The sequence below is a fragment of the Phaenicophaeus curvirostris genome, chromosome 24 (assembly GCF_032191515.1).
Source record: "Phaenicophaeus curvirostris isolate KB17595 chromosome 24, BPBGC_Pcur_1.0, whole genome shotgun sequence".
NCBI classification, from domain to species: Eukaryota; Metazoa; Chordata; class Aves; order Cuculiformes; family Cuculidae; genus Phaenicophaeus; species Phaenicophaeus curvirostris.
In genome coordinates, this window is record NC_091415.1 from 3,957,375 (window position 1) to 3,970,713 (window position 13,339).

At 49.7% G+C, this 13,339-nt stretch overlaps 2 protein-coding genes across 2 annotated transcripts in view; one reads left to right on the plus strand and one right to left on the minus strand.

Moving 5' to 3' along the window:
* The window catches only part of ITPR3 (inositol 1,4,5-trisphosphate receptor type 3), a 48,410-nt gene extending 42,612 nt beyond the window's left edge, over positions 1 to 5,798 (plus strand). Inside the window, exons 51-58 of the mRNA XM_069875937.1 lie at positions 53 to 217; positions 714 to 906; positions 1,774 to 1,869; positions 2,056 to 2,180; positions 2,597 to 2,762; positions 3,471 to 3,631; positions 4,132 to 4,293; positions 4,938 to 5,798. Coding sequence (XP_069732038.1) covers positions 53 to 217; positions 714 to 906; positions 1,774 to 1,869; positions 2,056 to 2,180; positions 2,597 to 2,762; positions 3,471 to 3,631; positions 4,132 to 4,293; positions 4,938 to 5,006 — 1,137 coding nt within the window. The 3' untranslated portion in view covers positions 5,007 to 5,798. The remainder of the gene's footprint in view (positions 1 to 52; positions 218 to 713; positions 907 to 1,773; positions 1,870 to 2,055; positions 2,181 to 2,596; positions 2,763 to 3,470; positions 3,632 to 4,131; positions 4,294 to 4,937) is intronic.
* Positions 5,799 to 6,851: 1,053 nt separating this feature from the next.
* UQCC2 (ubiquinol-cytochrome c reductase complex assembly factor 2) lies at positions 6,852 to 11,843 on the minus strand. Its single transcript, XM_069876005.1, has 4 exons — positions 11,693 to 11,843; positions 8,162 to 8,236; positions 7,735 to 7,804; positions 6,852 to 7,031 (listed from the first exon to the last, which is right to left on the minus strand). The coding sequence occupies exons 1-4, from the start codon at positions 11,828 to 11,830 to the stop codon at positions 6,937 to 6,939; spliced, it is 378 nt and encodes a 125-aa protein (XP_069732106.1). The 5' UTR covers positions 11,831 to 11,843; the 3' UTR covers positions 6,852 to 6,936.
* Positions 11,844 to 13,339: the final 1,496 nt, after the last annotated feature.

The following is a 13,339-nucleotide window of genomic DNA, read 5'->3' on the forward strand; positions in this document are numbered from 1 at the left end:
ACACATGAAGTGCAGCAAAGCCCACTCTCTCCCATTTCTGGTTGTTCCCCAGCTGACCAACAAGATTGTGTTTGTGGTGAGCTTCGTGGGCAATCGTGGGACCTTCATCCGAGGCTACAAGGCCATGATCATGGATGTGGAGTTTCTTTACCACGTTGGCTACATCGTGACGAGCGTCCTGGGGCTCTTTGTGCACGAACTCTTCTACAGCATCCTGGTACAATCAATGCAGCTGTCTGGGATGCAGAGGTAGCCAGGCTGCCCTGGTGGAATCTAGAAGGTTCCTGTGACACCTTTCAGGGGCTGATTGATAACGGCAGCGAGAACAATTCACTGTGCTCTAATCTTTGCGTAGGCTGAGCTTTCTGCCTTCCGACAGCATCTATTACTGTCTTTCTCCTGGCCTTTTGCTATCTCTCTCTCTTTCTAATCTCCCCTGTGTACTCTATCTGGGTCAGCTGGGAGACAACGTGAGCTGGGGAGGGCAGAGGCAGGGTGCATGTGTCCTATTCTTGGCTCTCCTGCTGTGTATAAGTCACTTCATTCTTCTCTGCTTCCCTAGAATAAGCTGGGAAACTTAAAAGCTTTATGTGAAAGTTAGTCAAGGTCTGCTGAGCGATCCAAGATCTCGGGATAAAAGGGGATGTAGGTAGGGCAGGAATATTATCAAGAAAAACACCCCACAGCATTTCTTTCCTCCTGGATCCTTTCAGCTGTTTGATTTGATCTACCGTGAGGAGACCTTGTTTAATGTCATCAAAAGCGTGACACGGAACGGGCGCTCCATCCTGCTGACGGCCCTCCTGGCTCTCATCCTCGTCTACCTCTTCTCCATCGTGGGTTTCCTGTTCCTGAAGGATGATTTCATCCTGGAGGTGGACCGGCTGCCGGACAGCAAGGCCAGAGGTTGGTCAGCCCTTGTCTTCTTTGGCTGAGGTGCTTGGGTAGAGGGGGGCAAGGCAGAGTGTGGGTCTCCTTCTGCAGCTGGACCATTGCATAGAATCATGGAATGGTTTGGGTTGCAAGGGACCTTAAAGCCCACTCAGTTCCACTCCTGCTATGGGGACAACTCCCACTGGATCAGGGGCTCCAAGCCCCATCCAACCTGGCCTTGAACCCCTCCAGGGATGGGGCAGCCACCACTGCTCTGGGAAACCTGGGCCAGGGCCTCCTCAGCCTCACAGCAAAACATTTCTCCCTAAGATCTCATCTCAATCTCCCCTCTTTCAGCTCAAAATCATTCCCCCTCTTCCCATCCCTGCCCTCCCTGATCCAGAGCCCCTCCCCAGCTTTCCTGGAGCCCCTTTCAGTGCTGGAGGCAGCTCTGAGTTCTCCCCAGAGCCTTCTCTAGGCTGAACAAGACACCCTGCTCCCTCCCCACTGCAAACTCACACGTGTGTCTGTGCATGCCCGTGCATCCCGGGTTTTATACCCTTGGCACAAACTCCTGGTAGTGTTTGGTTTGGGGCTGGCAGAGAAGACAGCTGCCTGCGTCAACTTTGGGATCTTGTGCTGCAGAGCACAGGATTTGGGGGCTAGAAGTGCTGCAGAGACGGGGTGGACAGCAACAACTTGAGTTTTAGCATGGTGGAGGCCTCACTGAAACTCGAGCAGAACAGTTAAAGCCTGGAAAAGGCTAGAACACCAAACTTTTTTTCTAAGAAGCTTGGAAGCTATGAAAAGAGGCAGTTGTAAAGCACGCGTGACAGCAGTGAAGAGCTTTACTAAGGCAAAGGGATGCTTTGACGAGGCTGTGGTCGCTTTTACTTGCAGATGACCCCTTGGGGATGCAAAGGAACATGGAATCCTTCATGGAGTCATGCAGTGGTGACAAAATTAGCTGCTCAGCTGTGCCCACTGCTTTGGAAGGTAAGCGAGCTCATTAGAAAGGTTGATTCTGTTAGTGGCAGAGTGGGTTGGCTGCCTGCTTTGTCAAAAAGCTCAGAAAAGTCAGGGGAGTCATCCCTGCAGCTCTGAATTCTTTGTAATGGTCTGGTATTTAAGCCCACTGTGTGCACTGGGTTTTTGCTTTTGGTTTCCCCTCTGGTGCTCCAGAAACAGTCACTGACCAGTGGGAACGTGCCTGCGACACGCTTCTCATGTGCATCGTCACTGTCCTGAACCACGGCCTGAGGAACGGAGGGGGCGTGGGGGACATCCTGCGGAAGCCATCGAAGGATGTGAGTTTAGGCAGCACCCAGGGAGCCCTTTCTTCCACTGAGTCCTGCTGTGTTTACTGAGGTGCAGCTGCCCTTTCTCCCTGGAAACCATGACAGTTGCATTGAGCCATGGACCTCACAGTCCATCCAGTTCCAACCCCTGCCATGGGCAGGGACACCTCCCACTGGATCAGGGGCTCCAAGCCCCATCCAACCTGGCCTTGAACACCTCCAGGGATGGGGCGGCCACCACTGCTCTGGGTGACTTGTTCCAGTGCCTCAGCTCTATCCCCTACACTGTCCTCCAGCGCTTTTCTCCTTTCTTCCCCATCACACCTTCTATTCCTCCTCCCCTGTGTCCCGTGTATCGAGACAGCATGGTTGGAGCAGCTAGAGATGTGCAAGAGACATCCATTTATCTCTTTCATCCATTACAGGAGTCTTTGTTTCCTGCTCGGGTTGTCTATGACCTCCTCTTCTTCTTTATTGTCATTATCATCGTCCTCAACCTCATCTTTGGGGTCATTATTGACACTTTCGCTGATCTGAGGAGCGAGAAGCAGAAGAAGGAAGAGATACTGAAAACAACTTGCTTCATCTGTGGTGAGTGCTGGGACCTCGGTGTTGAGGAACTGCCCCAAAGCTCCTCCTGTCTTCTGAGGCTGAGGGAAGGGAAGGACTTTCAGCTGGTTTCTGGTTTTCCTTTGGTTCACAGCAGAACTGAAACCTGCTCCTCCCTGCAGTGGGAGGAAGCTTAAACGAGGACACAAACCAAGAGGGGAAATTATCTGTATTGCTCCTTGCCTTCTGTTAGTGGGGTGTTAAACCGAAATGGCCTGTTAAGCAGGGCTCGTTGCTGTGCATCTATCACTCCTGAAAACATCACTGAGCCAGTGGGGGAAAAAAAATAAAAAAGCACCATATTACGAAGGAAATAAAATACAGAAAATGTTCTGGAATGCTTTCAGTCATAGGAAGGCATCCAAAAAATGGGGAAAAAACAAGTCTAGCTGTTCTGTGGTTTTTTTTCTAAGAGATCCACTGGGTGCATTTTATGCTTTTAGATACCTAGGCAGGGAGCATACGTATCTAAATACTTTAAATAGAAGCCTCCTGAATACACAAGTGGGTTATTCTCCCCCATTTTGGATGCTTGGAGTGTCTAAACGCCAACTAATTATTAAAAGCACTTCTTGAAAGTCACACCTGGGAGAGGATGCAATTCTCTGTACTTCCTTTCACATTTGTTTGCTTGCTCACCTTCTCCTCCCCTCCCCATCTCCTCTGTCCACCTTCTCCTGCCTTTCCCAGGACTCGAAAGGGACAAGTTTGACAACAAGACAGTGTCCTTTGAGGAGCATATTAAATACGAGCACAATATGTGGAACTACTTGTACTTCATCGTGCTGGTGCGAGTGAAGAACAAGACAGACTACACGGGGCCAGAGAGTTACGTGGCGCAGATGATAAAGGTACGTGTCCTCTCAGAGCAGCTTCTCTGCTATCACAACCTGCCTCCCCTGGGGAAAGAGTTGAGAACACCAGGCTTGCCAAAGAAAAACTGTTCTGAGAAGGAGCTTTTGGAAAATACTTAGTAACATTGCTGAGCCTTAGTTCTTTCTGAGCTGGTTGTTTCCACTTTGCAATCTCAGCCAACAACGCATTGTCTGTTTGATGTTTTGTACTGTGTATTTAAGGATAGCAGCAAGCAGTAGAGAGTGTGACTTCAAGGTGATTTCAAGAAGGGAGGGAAAAGAAATATAGAAAAACTTCTGAACTTGAGCCCAGAAAGCTGTAAGAGGAAAAACAACCAACTGGAAACGGACCATTTGTGGAAAATTTGCAGATACAGACAAGAAGAGCCTTTGAGAATTTCTTTAGTTCCAGGCAGGCTTCCTGTGAGATCCTCCCAGGTCTCTTCCTTCCCTGTCATCCCCTCTCCAACTTCCCTTCTCCATGGTTGCCTTTCCAGAACAAGAACCTTGACTGGTTCCCCCGGATGCGAGCCATGTCCCTGGTCAGCAATGAAGGGGAAGGGGAGCAGAATGAGATCCGAAACCTTCAAGACAAACTCAACACCACCATGAAGCTGGTGTCCCATCTCACCTCCCAGCTGAACGAGCTGAAGGAACAGGTACCAAACGCTCTAAAACAAGAGCACCTGAGGAACACCTGTAGAAACTGTAGAAAGTTTCTACTGTAGGACTGTAGAAACTCACTGTCCTTATTAAAATAATAATAGGGGACAGGACGAGAGGGAATGGCCTCAAGCTCCACCAGGGGAGGTTCAGGCTGAACATTAGGAAAAAATTTTTCAGGGAAAGGTTCATTGGGCACTGGCAGAGGCTGCCCAGGGAGGGAGTTGAGTCCCCTTCCCTGGAGGGGTTTAAGGGACGGGTGGATGAGGTGCTGAGGGACATGGGTTAGTGATTGATGGGAATGGTTGGACTCGATGATCCAGTGGGTCTCTTCCATCCTGGTGATTCTATGATTCTATTCTATGATTCTATGAAATAGTAAAGAGGAGGAGGTGAAGCCAGCCCAAGCCAGTACAACTTCAGATACAAAGCAAAGAGCTCCTGCAGCTCTTTTGGGGGAATCGGGGACACTTAGGACGAGTGCATTTTGATAAACTTAACTTCCTTATCAGCTAAAGTCCAACTCACAGGGGTTTCTGGCAGACGTTAGAGCTGCTGAATCAGTCACACTAGAGGAGCGTGTTAAGTGAACAGAAAGGGCTGGTTTCCTACCTCACTTGTGTCCTTGTTTGACCTCTAGATGACAGAGCAACGGAAGCGCAGACAAAGGATGGGGTTTGTGGATGTCCAGAACAGCATGAACCACTAAAACACAGCGGCATCGGCTTCACCCACCGAGGGATGACACACATGTATCAGCTAAGGAGGCTGCTTACGCCTGGGTTCCACGCGTGGCCGTCGCTGGCAGAGAAAGATGAACCATGCGCAAGGGCTTCACAGTCAACATTTTCCTTAGATCGCTTGTAAGCAATTCAGGAACCAGGGACTGGCCAGGATTCCTCACAATACCTGGACCCACACGTTACCCTAATGCCCTTGTAGGAAGATAAATTATCCAGGACTTTTATTCCTCGTTGCAATAACTCTTTCATTTTGCAAAGGCGGAGGGTTGTACCTTTATCTCTGCACTGCATTTGGACGGCCCCCACCTCAGGTGTAGTGTAACTAGCTGTAGGGCTGCGATATTTAACTTATTCCAAGAGCAGCACTAGTACACGTGGATCTTGGCAAGCCAGCCCTCGTGTTTTCTGTACCTGCTCCAAGCTGATCCCTCTCCAGTTAAAGAGTTTTTTCATCACTGTGGTGCAGGAAAGAGGAGCTAAACTCAAGGAGATGGATTTGTTAATTTAACTCACCAGATGAGTTACAAGCTTGTACTAGTGTGAACTTTTGCCTTGTGAGGACCAAGAGTGTCTGGGCGGTAGGAGGAGGAGACTGCAGGTTTCCAGGAGTTCACTGTGAAGGGGTGTCCTGTGTTTTAGTTTCATCTCATTTTACTTTTTTTTGTTAGTGTTGTTACTTAAGGACGGAAATGTAAATTGCCTTAACTAAATTAAATACAAAATCATGTTATAATAAAAACTTAAACATGGTAAAGAAAGCTCCCTTCCTGTGCACTCTGGTATCTAATGGGGCTGTTCTAAATAAAAATACAGAACAATCCAAGGATCTGAAGCCAAACCAGGGCTGTATTACACAAGGGGCTCCGCAACCCAGTGCTCTCAGCTCCAGATGTTAAATGTTATAATGTAGTATGGCGCTCCAGTCAGAAGATGAAGAATGCTACCATGAAGAAGTACCTTGAAAGCCAGCCTTGTTTTCTAAAGCTCTGGATTAGAGCCTGCGGCAAAGTTTCAAATTCTTTCACTACTTGCCAGGAAAACACTGTTCAAATAGATAAAAAGGAGCAGCTGTTGGTGCTGCCTGGAGCCAAGCGGAGTCCTGGCATAGCTGTGCTCTAGACACATCCCTCCCAAGCCAAGCAGAGCTGCAGCCACCCCCAGCTCCAGTCCTGTGCCTCTGCCTCCCAAGAACAGACACTGATGCAAGCATTAAAGCATTAGAAAGGAATAAAATTAGGCCACGGCAATGGACTAATCACACTTGAAATTTGTTTATGGCCCTACATGCCACCACGCCATCGAAACCTGTTTATCTTTCAGATACGCAGTAACCTGCATGGAACCTTCTCTTCCTGCTGAGGGAAATCTGCATCCAGCTAGCTCGACCAGCACCCCACTGCTGCTGCCTTTGACTGAAATCTCAATTAAACCCTTACACTGCTTCACTGTCCCCATGACAAAGTCGCCCTCAGTCCTATGTCTTCTCAAAAGGAAAAGAAATGTGATGATTAAAGTTATCCCTCTCTGTTTCCCTGTTCCCAGTGCTAACACGCAGAAACACAAGTACAGTGATATCACATCATCTTCACAACCAAATTTAAAGCATGTACTTGCTCTGTGCACTTCCTGGTTGTTCCATTTCTTGTAATACAAAGCAGAAGGTCTAACACCACCAAGTTCTTTACACTACGTGGCTCCAATATGGTTTCGGCACAGATGCATTGAGCTATGCCCTAGATTTTCAGGAAAAAAAAGAGGGGGCACTAAATACGAAGGCTGGAAAGTGTAGGTCTGAACAAAAATGCTGTTGCTAAGAGCAATAAATGGTTTTATTCATCATGGCAACATACTGTGCTTTAGGAATATATACAGTGGGGGGAGCTGGGAGTGAGCCTGTCACTTCGAGTCCTCTTCAGGTTTCTTGGCATAAAACTTTTCTCGCAGTTTTCTCCATGTCCCTTTTTTCATGTCTTCCATCTGTTTCAAGATGTCTGTGAAAGGAGAAGAGAGAGGGAGATGCGGAAAGGGGAAGAGCAGAAGAGCAAAGGAATGAAAGCCCTCCTATAACAGCTTTCCCTCAAATATATTGTCCTTTCTTGACTTTTCATCTTAATGAATTTCTGTTTCAGTGCCTGAGGCAAGTTAGTTTTCCCTTCCAATCAATTGTGCGGGGAGTCCCTTATCACTAACAACTAATATTCAGTTTCCACGCACTGCAATCAAAGTTAGGAACTGGAGCAGAACAAACTGTGCTGACTTCCTACATTGCACTTGATAAATGATCTGGCTGAGAGTATTTCTGCATTGTGGTGCCCTGTTTTCTCTCCAAGTCTAATACAAAATGAGAAGCACCGAAGGGAATTGGAACATGATGAAACAGAAGCTGAGAATTTTTTGGACTGACGGAGCAAATGTGTGTTTCCTTCATACAGGACTTGCAATCTGATCTGAAAGAGCCCTCATCAACCCACTGCTGGTCTAGCCTGGTGCAAGATAGAATTGATTTTTTGCCCTGGTAGATTCCTGAAGATTTCCTCAATTATTGCTGAACTTAATCGTCACTAAACACCCTCATATCCTTGCACGACAGTCCTGCTCTGTCCTTTAGCCACAAGTATTTAGTAGAAATAATGCAGGGAACACCACAAAGAATACTTTATCTCCTTGTTGTCAAATCAAGCACAGTATTAGTACCTGTGGATAGTATCATCTTGCAGTCTTCTACTGTCACTCCAGTGAAGTTTGTGTCTTTCAGGCGCGGATACTTAACAAACAAGTAGGTGAGAAAAGGAGAGAAAGAAAAAGCTGTTACTTGTACTGCATTAAACAGGTTAAAATGTCCCCATATGGTAGAATCTGAGCTCATTTTCAGTCAAGCTCTTAGAATTCTGTTCACCCATACCAAGAACTGTCATCTGCATTGTTCACAGATGTCACAGAGGCCAAGTTCTCCGTAGCATTCTCAGAGCGACCAAAGGCACCAGGAATTGCTGCATGCACTCGACAGCTCATTTGTCTGTTCGACAACCCCACAAACCCTGCTGGGATGCGGCAGCCTTACTGCAGCAAGCAGTGACTCACCCTCCAAAAGAAGCAGGATGATGCTAATGCCAAAGCTCACCTTGTTTTTGTAGTAGTTGGTGTGGATTCTGACTAAGCTCTCGTACATTTGGTCACAGGCCTCAGGGTCAGCAATCTGGAAAGGGATAAAAGTGTCACGCAAGTCTTCACTTAAACCTCTGTGGAAAACCCCACCTTGTTTCAAGGCTTGGGAGCAGGACAGTCAAAGAGCAGCTCAGGTGGATTCTCAATGTTGTGTAGGATGCTGGTGACCCCTCTTATGCTGCTCCAGAATGCAGATCCTTGTCTTTCCCTTCCACTTCTCACCAGCTTGGCCTACAAGAATAACGAGGCACATGGCAAGGCCCTGGCCCAGGTTGCCCAGAGCAGCGGTGGCTGCCCCATCCCTGGAGGGGTTCAAGGCCAGGCTGGATGGGCTGGGAGCCCCTGATCCAGTGGGAGGTGTCCCTGCCCATGGCAAGGATTGAAACTGGATAGGCTTTGAGGTCCCTTCCAACCCAAACCATTCTATGAATTCCAGAACGGACCTTAAAACTCTGCTCAAATAGATGTCACAGATCAACTGTGAATACACAGTTAATGAGAGCACTGCTGGACAGTTTTCTTATCGTGTTTATCGGCCACTGCTGCGAAATCTGCAAGACTTCTCGCCCAAAGGTCAATTTTGCCACCTGTTTTATTCTGAAGCAGCGAACAGGATAACATACTAGGATGGAAGTTAGAAAATCCCAGGGCAGGCTAAAAATAGTTTATAATTGATTAGGGAAAAGCTGCATGAAAGAGACTGGGCAGCTTCTGAAGGGTAAATGGATTTCTATTTTGGTCTAGTAAGTTGGAAAGATTTTGCTAATACCTAAACCTCTGCCAGGTGCCTCAGACAGGAGCATATGCCTTGCAGAGCTGTCTATTTAGCAGCATGGATGTCACATCATCTTGGGTTTGTATTGTACAACGGGGGCCAAGTCGATCAGAATGCTGCGTTGCTGCTCCGTGATATCAAAGATCAGTGACTAAAATGGATCCATGGATAAGAACAGCATTAACAATAACATGTGAGGATAAAATGACGTGGCTCGTCTGTCCCTGGGACACTGATACAAGTGCAGCACAAAGCTGGGGAAAGCCTGATCTACTGGGATGTCCCTGCCCATGGCAAGGGGGTTGGAACCAGATGATCTTTAAGGTCCCTTCCAACCCAAACCAATCTATGATTCTAAGGCTTTCCTCATCCAGCAAGAACGGCTGCTGCAGGAGAGAGGACACAGGGACAGGCAGACTGTCAAGAGTAAGCACCGTCACACCACAGGTGATCAGCTGAACACACCTCGCAGCCACGTTTCAAATGACCCTGCTGATGTTTTAGTGATGACAGCAGAAAGAGCTGCTGAATGAGAAGCAGAAACACTATCAGCCCACCCCATAAAATCAGCAGATATCATTCCATGTGAATAAAACCGACATTAGACTGATGAAGGATCCTTTATGGTTCCCGTTTTTTTCTCAGATGCTCCTCCTGCTGTCTGCCAGGACGTTTCCCTTTGCTGTATTAAACCTTTATCCACACAAACTGACATCAGTGTTGCAGGCATCAGTTTAGATTTTCAGCATGAGTGGCAGCTTTGGGATCTTGCAGCCAATTGGTGCGGCACACTCGGCTGTCCTCAGCATACGAAAAAGCAATACACACCTCCTGAAACGGCTGCTGCAGACTATTCTGGTGACCAATACAGAACTAGGTGCCCCTTGAAGTAGAAAGCATGTGTCTGGAACAATGTTTTTATGCAAATTAAAAACACATTCACGTTCCACAGCAACACCGGCAAGCCCGTAAAGGTCTATACCCCAAGTCAGCCTTAGCTTCTCTGACTTATTCCAGCACCAAAGCCTAAATTCCAACATAATTATAGCTCTACTCAGAAAAGGGGGGTCCAGGAAAGCTGGGGAGGGACTCTGGATCAGGGAGGGCAGGAACAGGATGAGGGGGGTTGGTTTTAAGCCGCCTGGCACTGTCAAGATGCAGTTATAAAATTGGATTAGAAACTTAGAACGGTTTGGGTTGGAAGGGACCTCAAAGCCCATCCAGTTCCACCCCCTGCCCTGGGCAGGAACACCTCCTACTGCATCAGAAGCTCCAAGCCCCATCCAACCTCGCCTTGAACCCCTCCAGGGATAGGGCAGCCACCACTGCTCTGGGCAATCTGGGCCAGGGCCTCACCATCCTCATTGTAAGGAATTTCTTCCTGTTTAATCTAAGCCTTCCCCTTTCCTCTTTAAAGCCATTCCCGCTCATCCTATCACTACATACCTTTGTAAAAAGTCCCTCCACAGCTTTCTCAACCCGTCCCAGAAGCCCTGGGTTCCAGACCCTTCCCTAGCTCTGTTCCCTTCTCCAGACGCACACTAGCCCTTCAATGTCTTTCTTGGAGTGAGGGGCCCAAAACTGAACCCAGGATTCGAGGTGTGGCCTTGCCAGCACCAAGTACACAAACCCTTTCCTGCTCCTGCTGGCTACACCATGACTGATCCAAGCTAGGATGCTGTTGGCCACCTCGCCCACCTGGGCCACTGCTGGCTCACGTTCAGCTGCTGTTGACCAGCACTTCCAAATCTCTCTGATCTCCTCAACCACCAGATTACAGCTTGATTTGAGCTAGTCTGATGCTCTCTTTGGGCTCGTTTGGAGCTCACCAGGGGGATCCCTATTCCTTGGGTGTTGGATGGGATTTCCTCCATCAGCTGGGGATGCGAAGGCAGATTCACATGCACAGGGGTCCAACCCTTCCCTGCTCCCACTGGCCACCCCATGGCTGATCCAAGCCAGGATGCTGTTGGCCACCTCGCCCACCTGGGCCACTGCTGGCTCACGTTCAGCTGCTGTTGATCAGCATCCCCATATACCTCTGATTTCCTAAACAGCCAGTCTGCAGCTTGATTTGAGCTAGTTTGATGCTCGGTTTGGGCTCATTTGCTGCTCAATTTGAGCTGGTTTGCTGCTCGGTTTGGGCTTGTGTGCGATTCAGCAGGGCTCTCCCCATTGTCTGCGTGTTGGGATTTGTCCATGGGCTGGGGACGGGAAAGCAGACGCACAGAGCTCCCCAAGAACAGGGGACAATCCCTTCCCTGCTCCTGCTGGCCACCCCATGGCTGAGCCAAACCAGGATACAGGTGCCCACCTCACCCACCTGGGTGACATTCAGCAGGCTCACGTTCAGCTGCTGTTGCTCAGCATCCCCACATACCTCTGATTTCCTAAACAGCCACTCTACAGCTCGATTTGAGCTGGTTTGCTGCTTGGTTTGGGCTCGTTTTCTGCTCGCTTTGAGCCGGTTTGCCGCTCGCTTTGGGCTCGTTTGCTGCTCAGCAGGGTTCTCCCCGTTCCCTGAGTGTTGGGATTCCTCCACGGGCTGGGGAGGGGAAGGCAGACGCACAGAGCCCCCCGAGCCCCAAGCACAGGGGTCGATGCCTTCCCCGCTGGCCACACCGCGTCTGAGCCAGGGCGCCATCCCCCACCTCGGCCGCCGCCGCCGACCGGCGCCTCCCAGGCCGCGTCCCTCCCTTCTCCCGCCCTCACCGGCGTGTTCTCCCCCTCGCGAAAGGCCTGCGCCACCCGCTGCCGCAGGAACACGCCCAGGTCCCGCTGCCGCTTCGTCTCTTCCACCGGCCACTCCTCGCAGAGCTTCAGGAACCGCCGGTACCTGGTGGCCGCCATTGGCGGGGGGGGGGGGGGGGAGGGCGGGAAGGAGGGCGGTGTCACGTGACCTACGGCAGCCGAGATGGGGCGGGCGGGGGCGAAGATCACGTGACCCTCGGCCGCTAATAAAGGGAGGGCGGGGTCACGTGACCTGCAGAGAGGCTGGGGATGGGGAGGGAGATGAAGGTGGGGATGGGGATGAGGATGAAGATGAAGATGAAGATGGGGTGGGAGATGGGGATGAGGATGGGGAGGGAGATGAGGGTGGGGAGGGTAGATGGGGGTGGGGATGAGGATGAAGATGAAGATGAGGATGGGGAGGGAGGGGATGAGGATGGGGAAGGTAGATGGGGATGGGGATGAGGATGGGGATGAAGATGAGGATAGGGAGGGAGATGGGGATGAGGATGGGGAAGGTAGATGGGGATGGGGATGAAGATGAGGATAGGGAGGGAGATGGGGATGAGGATGGGGAAGGTGGATGGGGATGAAGATGAGGATGAGGATGTGGAGAGAGATGGGGATGAGGATGAGGAGGGAGATGGGAGTGAGGATGAGGAGGGAGATGGGAATGGGGATGTGGATATGGTTCAGAGCTCCTCTTCTTGGCAGGAAAATAAATCATTAGAATCATAGAATCACCAGGTTGGAAGAGAACCACCGGATCATCGAGTCCAACCATTCCCATCAATCACTAAACCATGTCCCTCAGCGCCTCGTCCACCCGTCCCTTAAACCCCTCCAGGGAAGGTGACTCAACCCCCTCCCTGGGCAGCCTCTGCCAGGGACCAATGACCCTTTGCATGAAATTTTTTTCCTAATGTCCAGCCTGAACCTCCCCTGGCGGAGCTTGAGGCCATTCCCTCTTGTCCTGTCCCCTGTCACTTGGGGAAACAGTTAAAAACTTGAACATTTTGTGTTCCTGTCTAAGGGGAGGGAGCAAGCAACAGGTTGCCATTTTCCAGGAGCAAAAGCAGGTGAGGCCTGAGGCCAAGAGGAGCGTTTGGCTCTGCTGACAAGAAGGCCGGGTTGACGATGTTACCCTGAGAACCTTCACCGTCCTTCCTTTCGCTCAAACCCAACCTCCCCGTGTGGGCATCCAGCAAGAAGCTGTGCAGACGCTAAGGTGGGTCTGTCAAAATCCATCAGCAGAGTCGTTACCAGCCGCAATTAGCACTGGTCAGAGGACCACAGTGTGTGAGCCAAGGCAATTGATGACTCTCCATTCGCATTTGTGGCTTTCTTTATAGTCGTTTGTGGGCCATAAATATGCAACACTGTAAAGAATATCCAATAAAATAATGAGGCCTTCCCAGATGAACTTTAGGCCAAGTGAAATAATGCAACTGGGCCTGATGACTTAAATTTTCCGGCTGTAAATTGTAGCGATTCACCAGCTGTCTGCAGTAAAATACGAGTGAAGGGGTCTCCCTGGAGGTCTGGTGTTTAAACCTGTGGAAATAATGGCACTCTTCAAAACATACAGCTCGAAACAGAACGTAACGTAAGTTAAGGATGCTCTGGAAG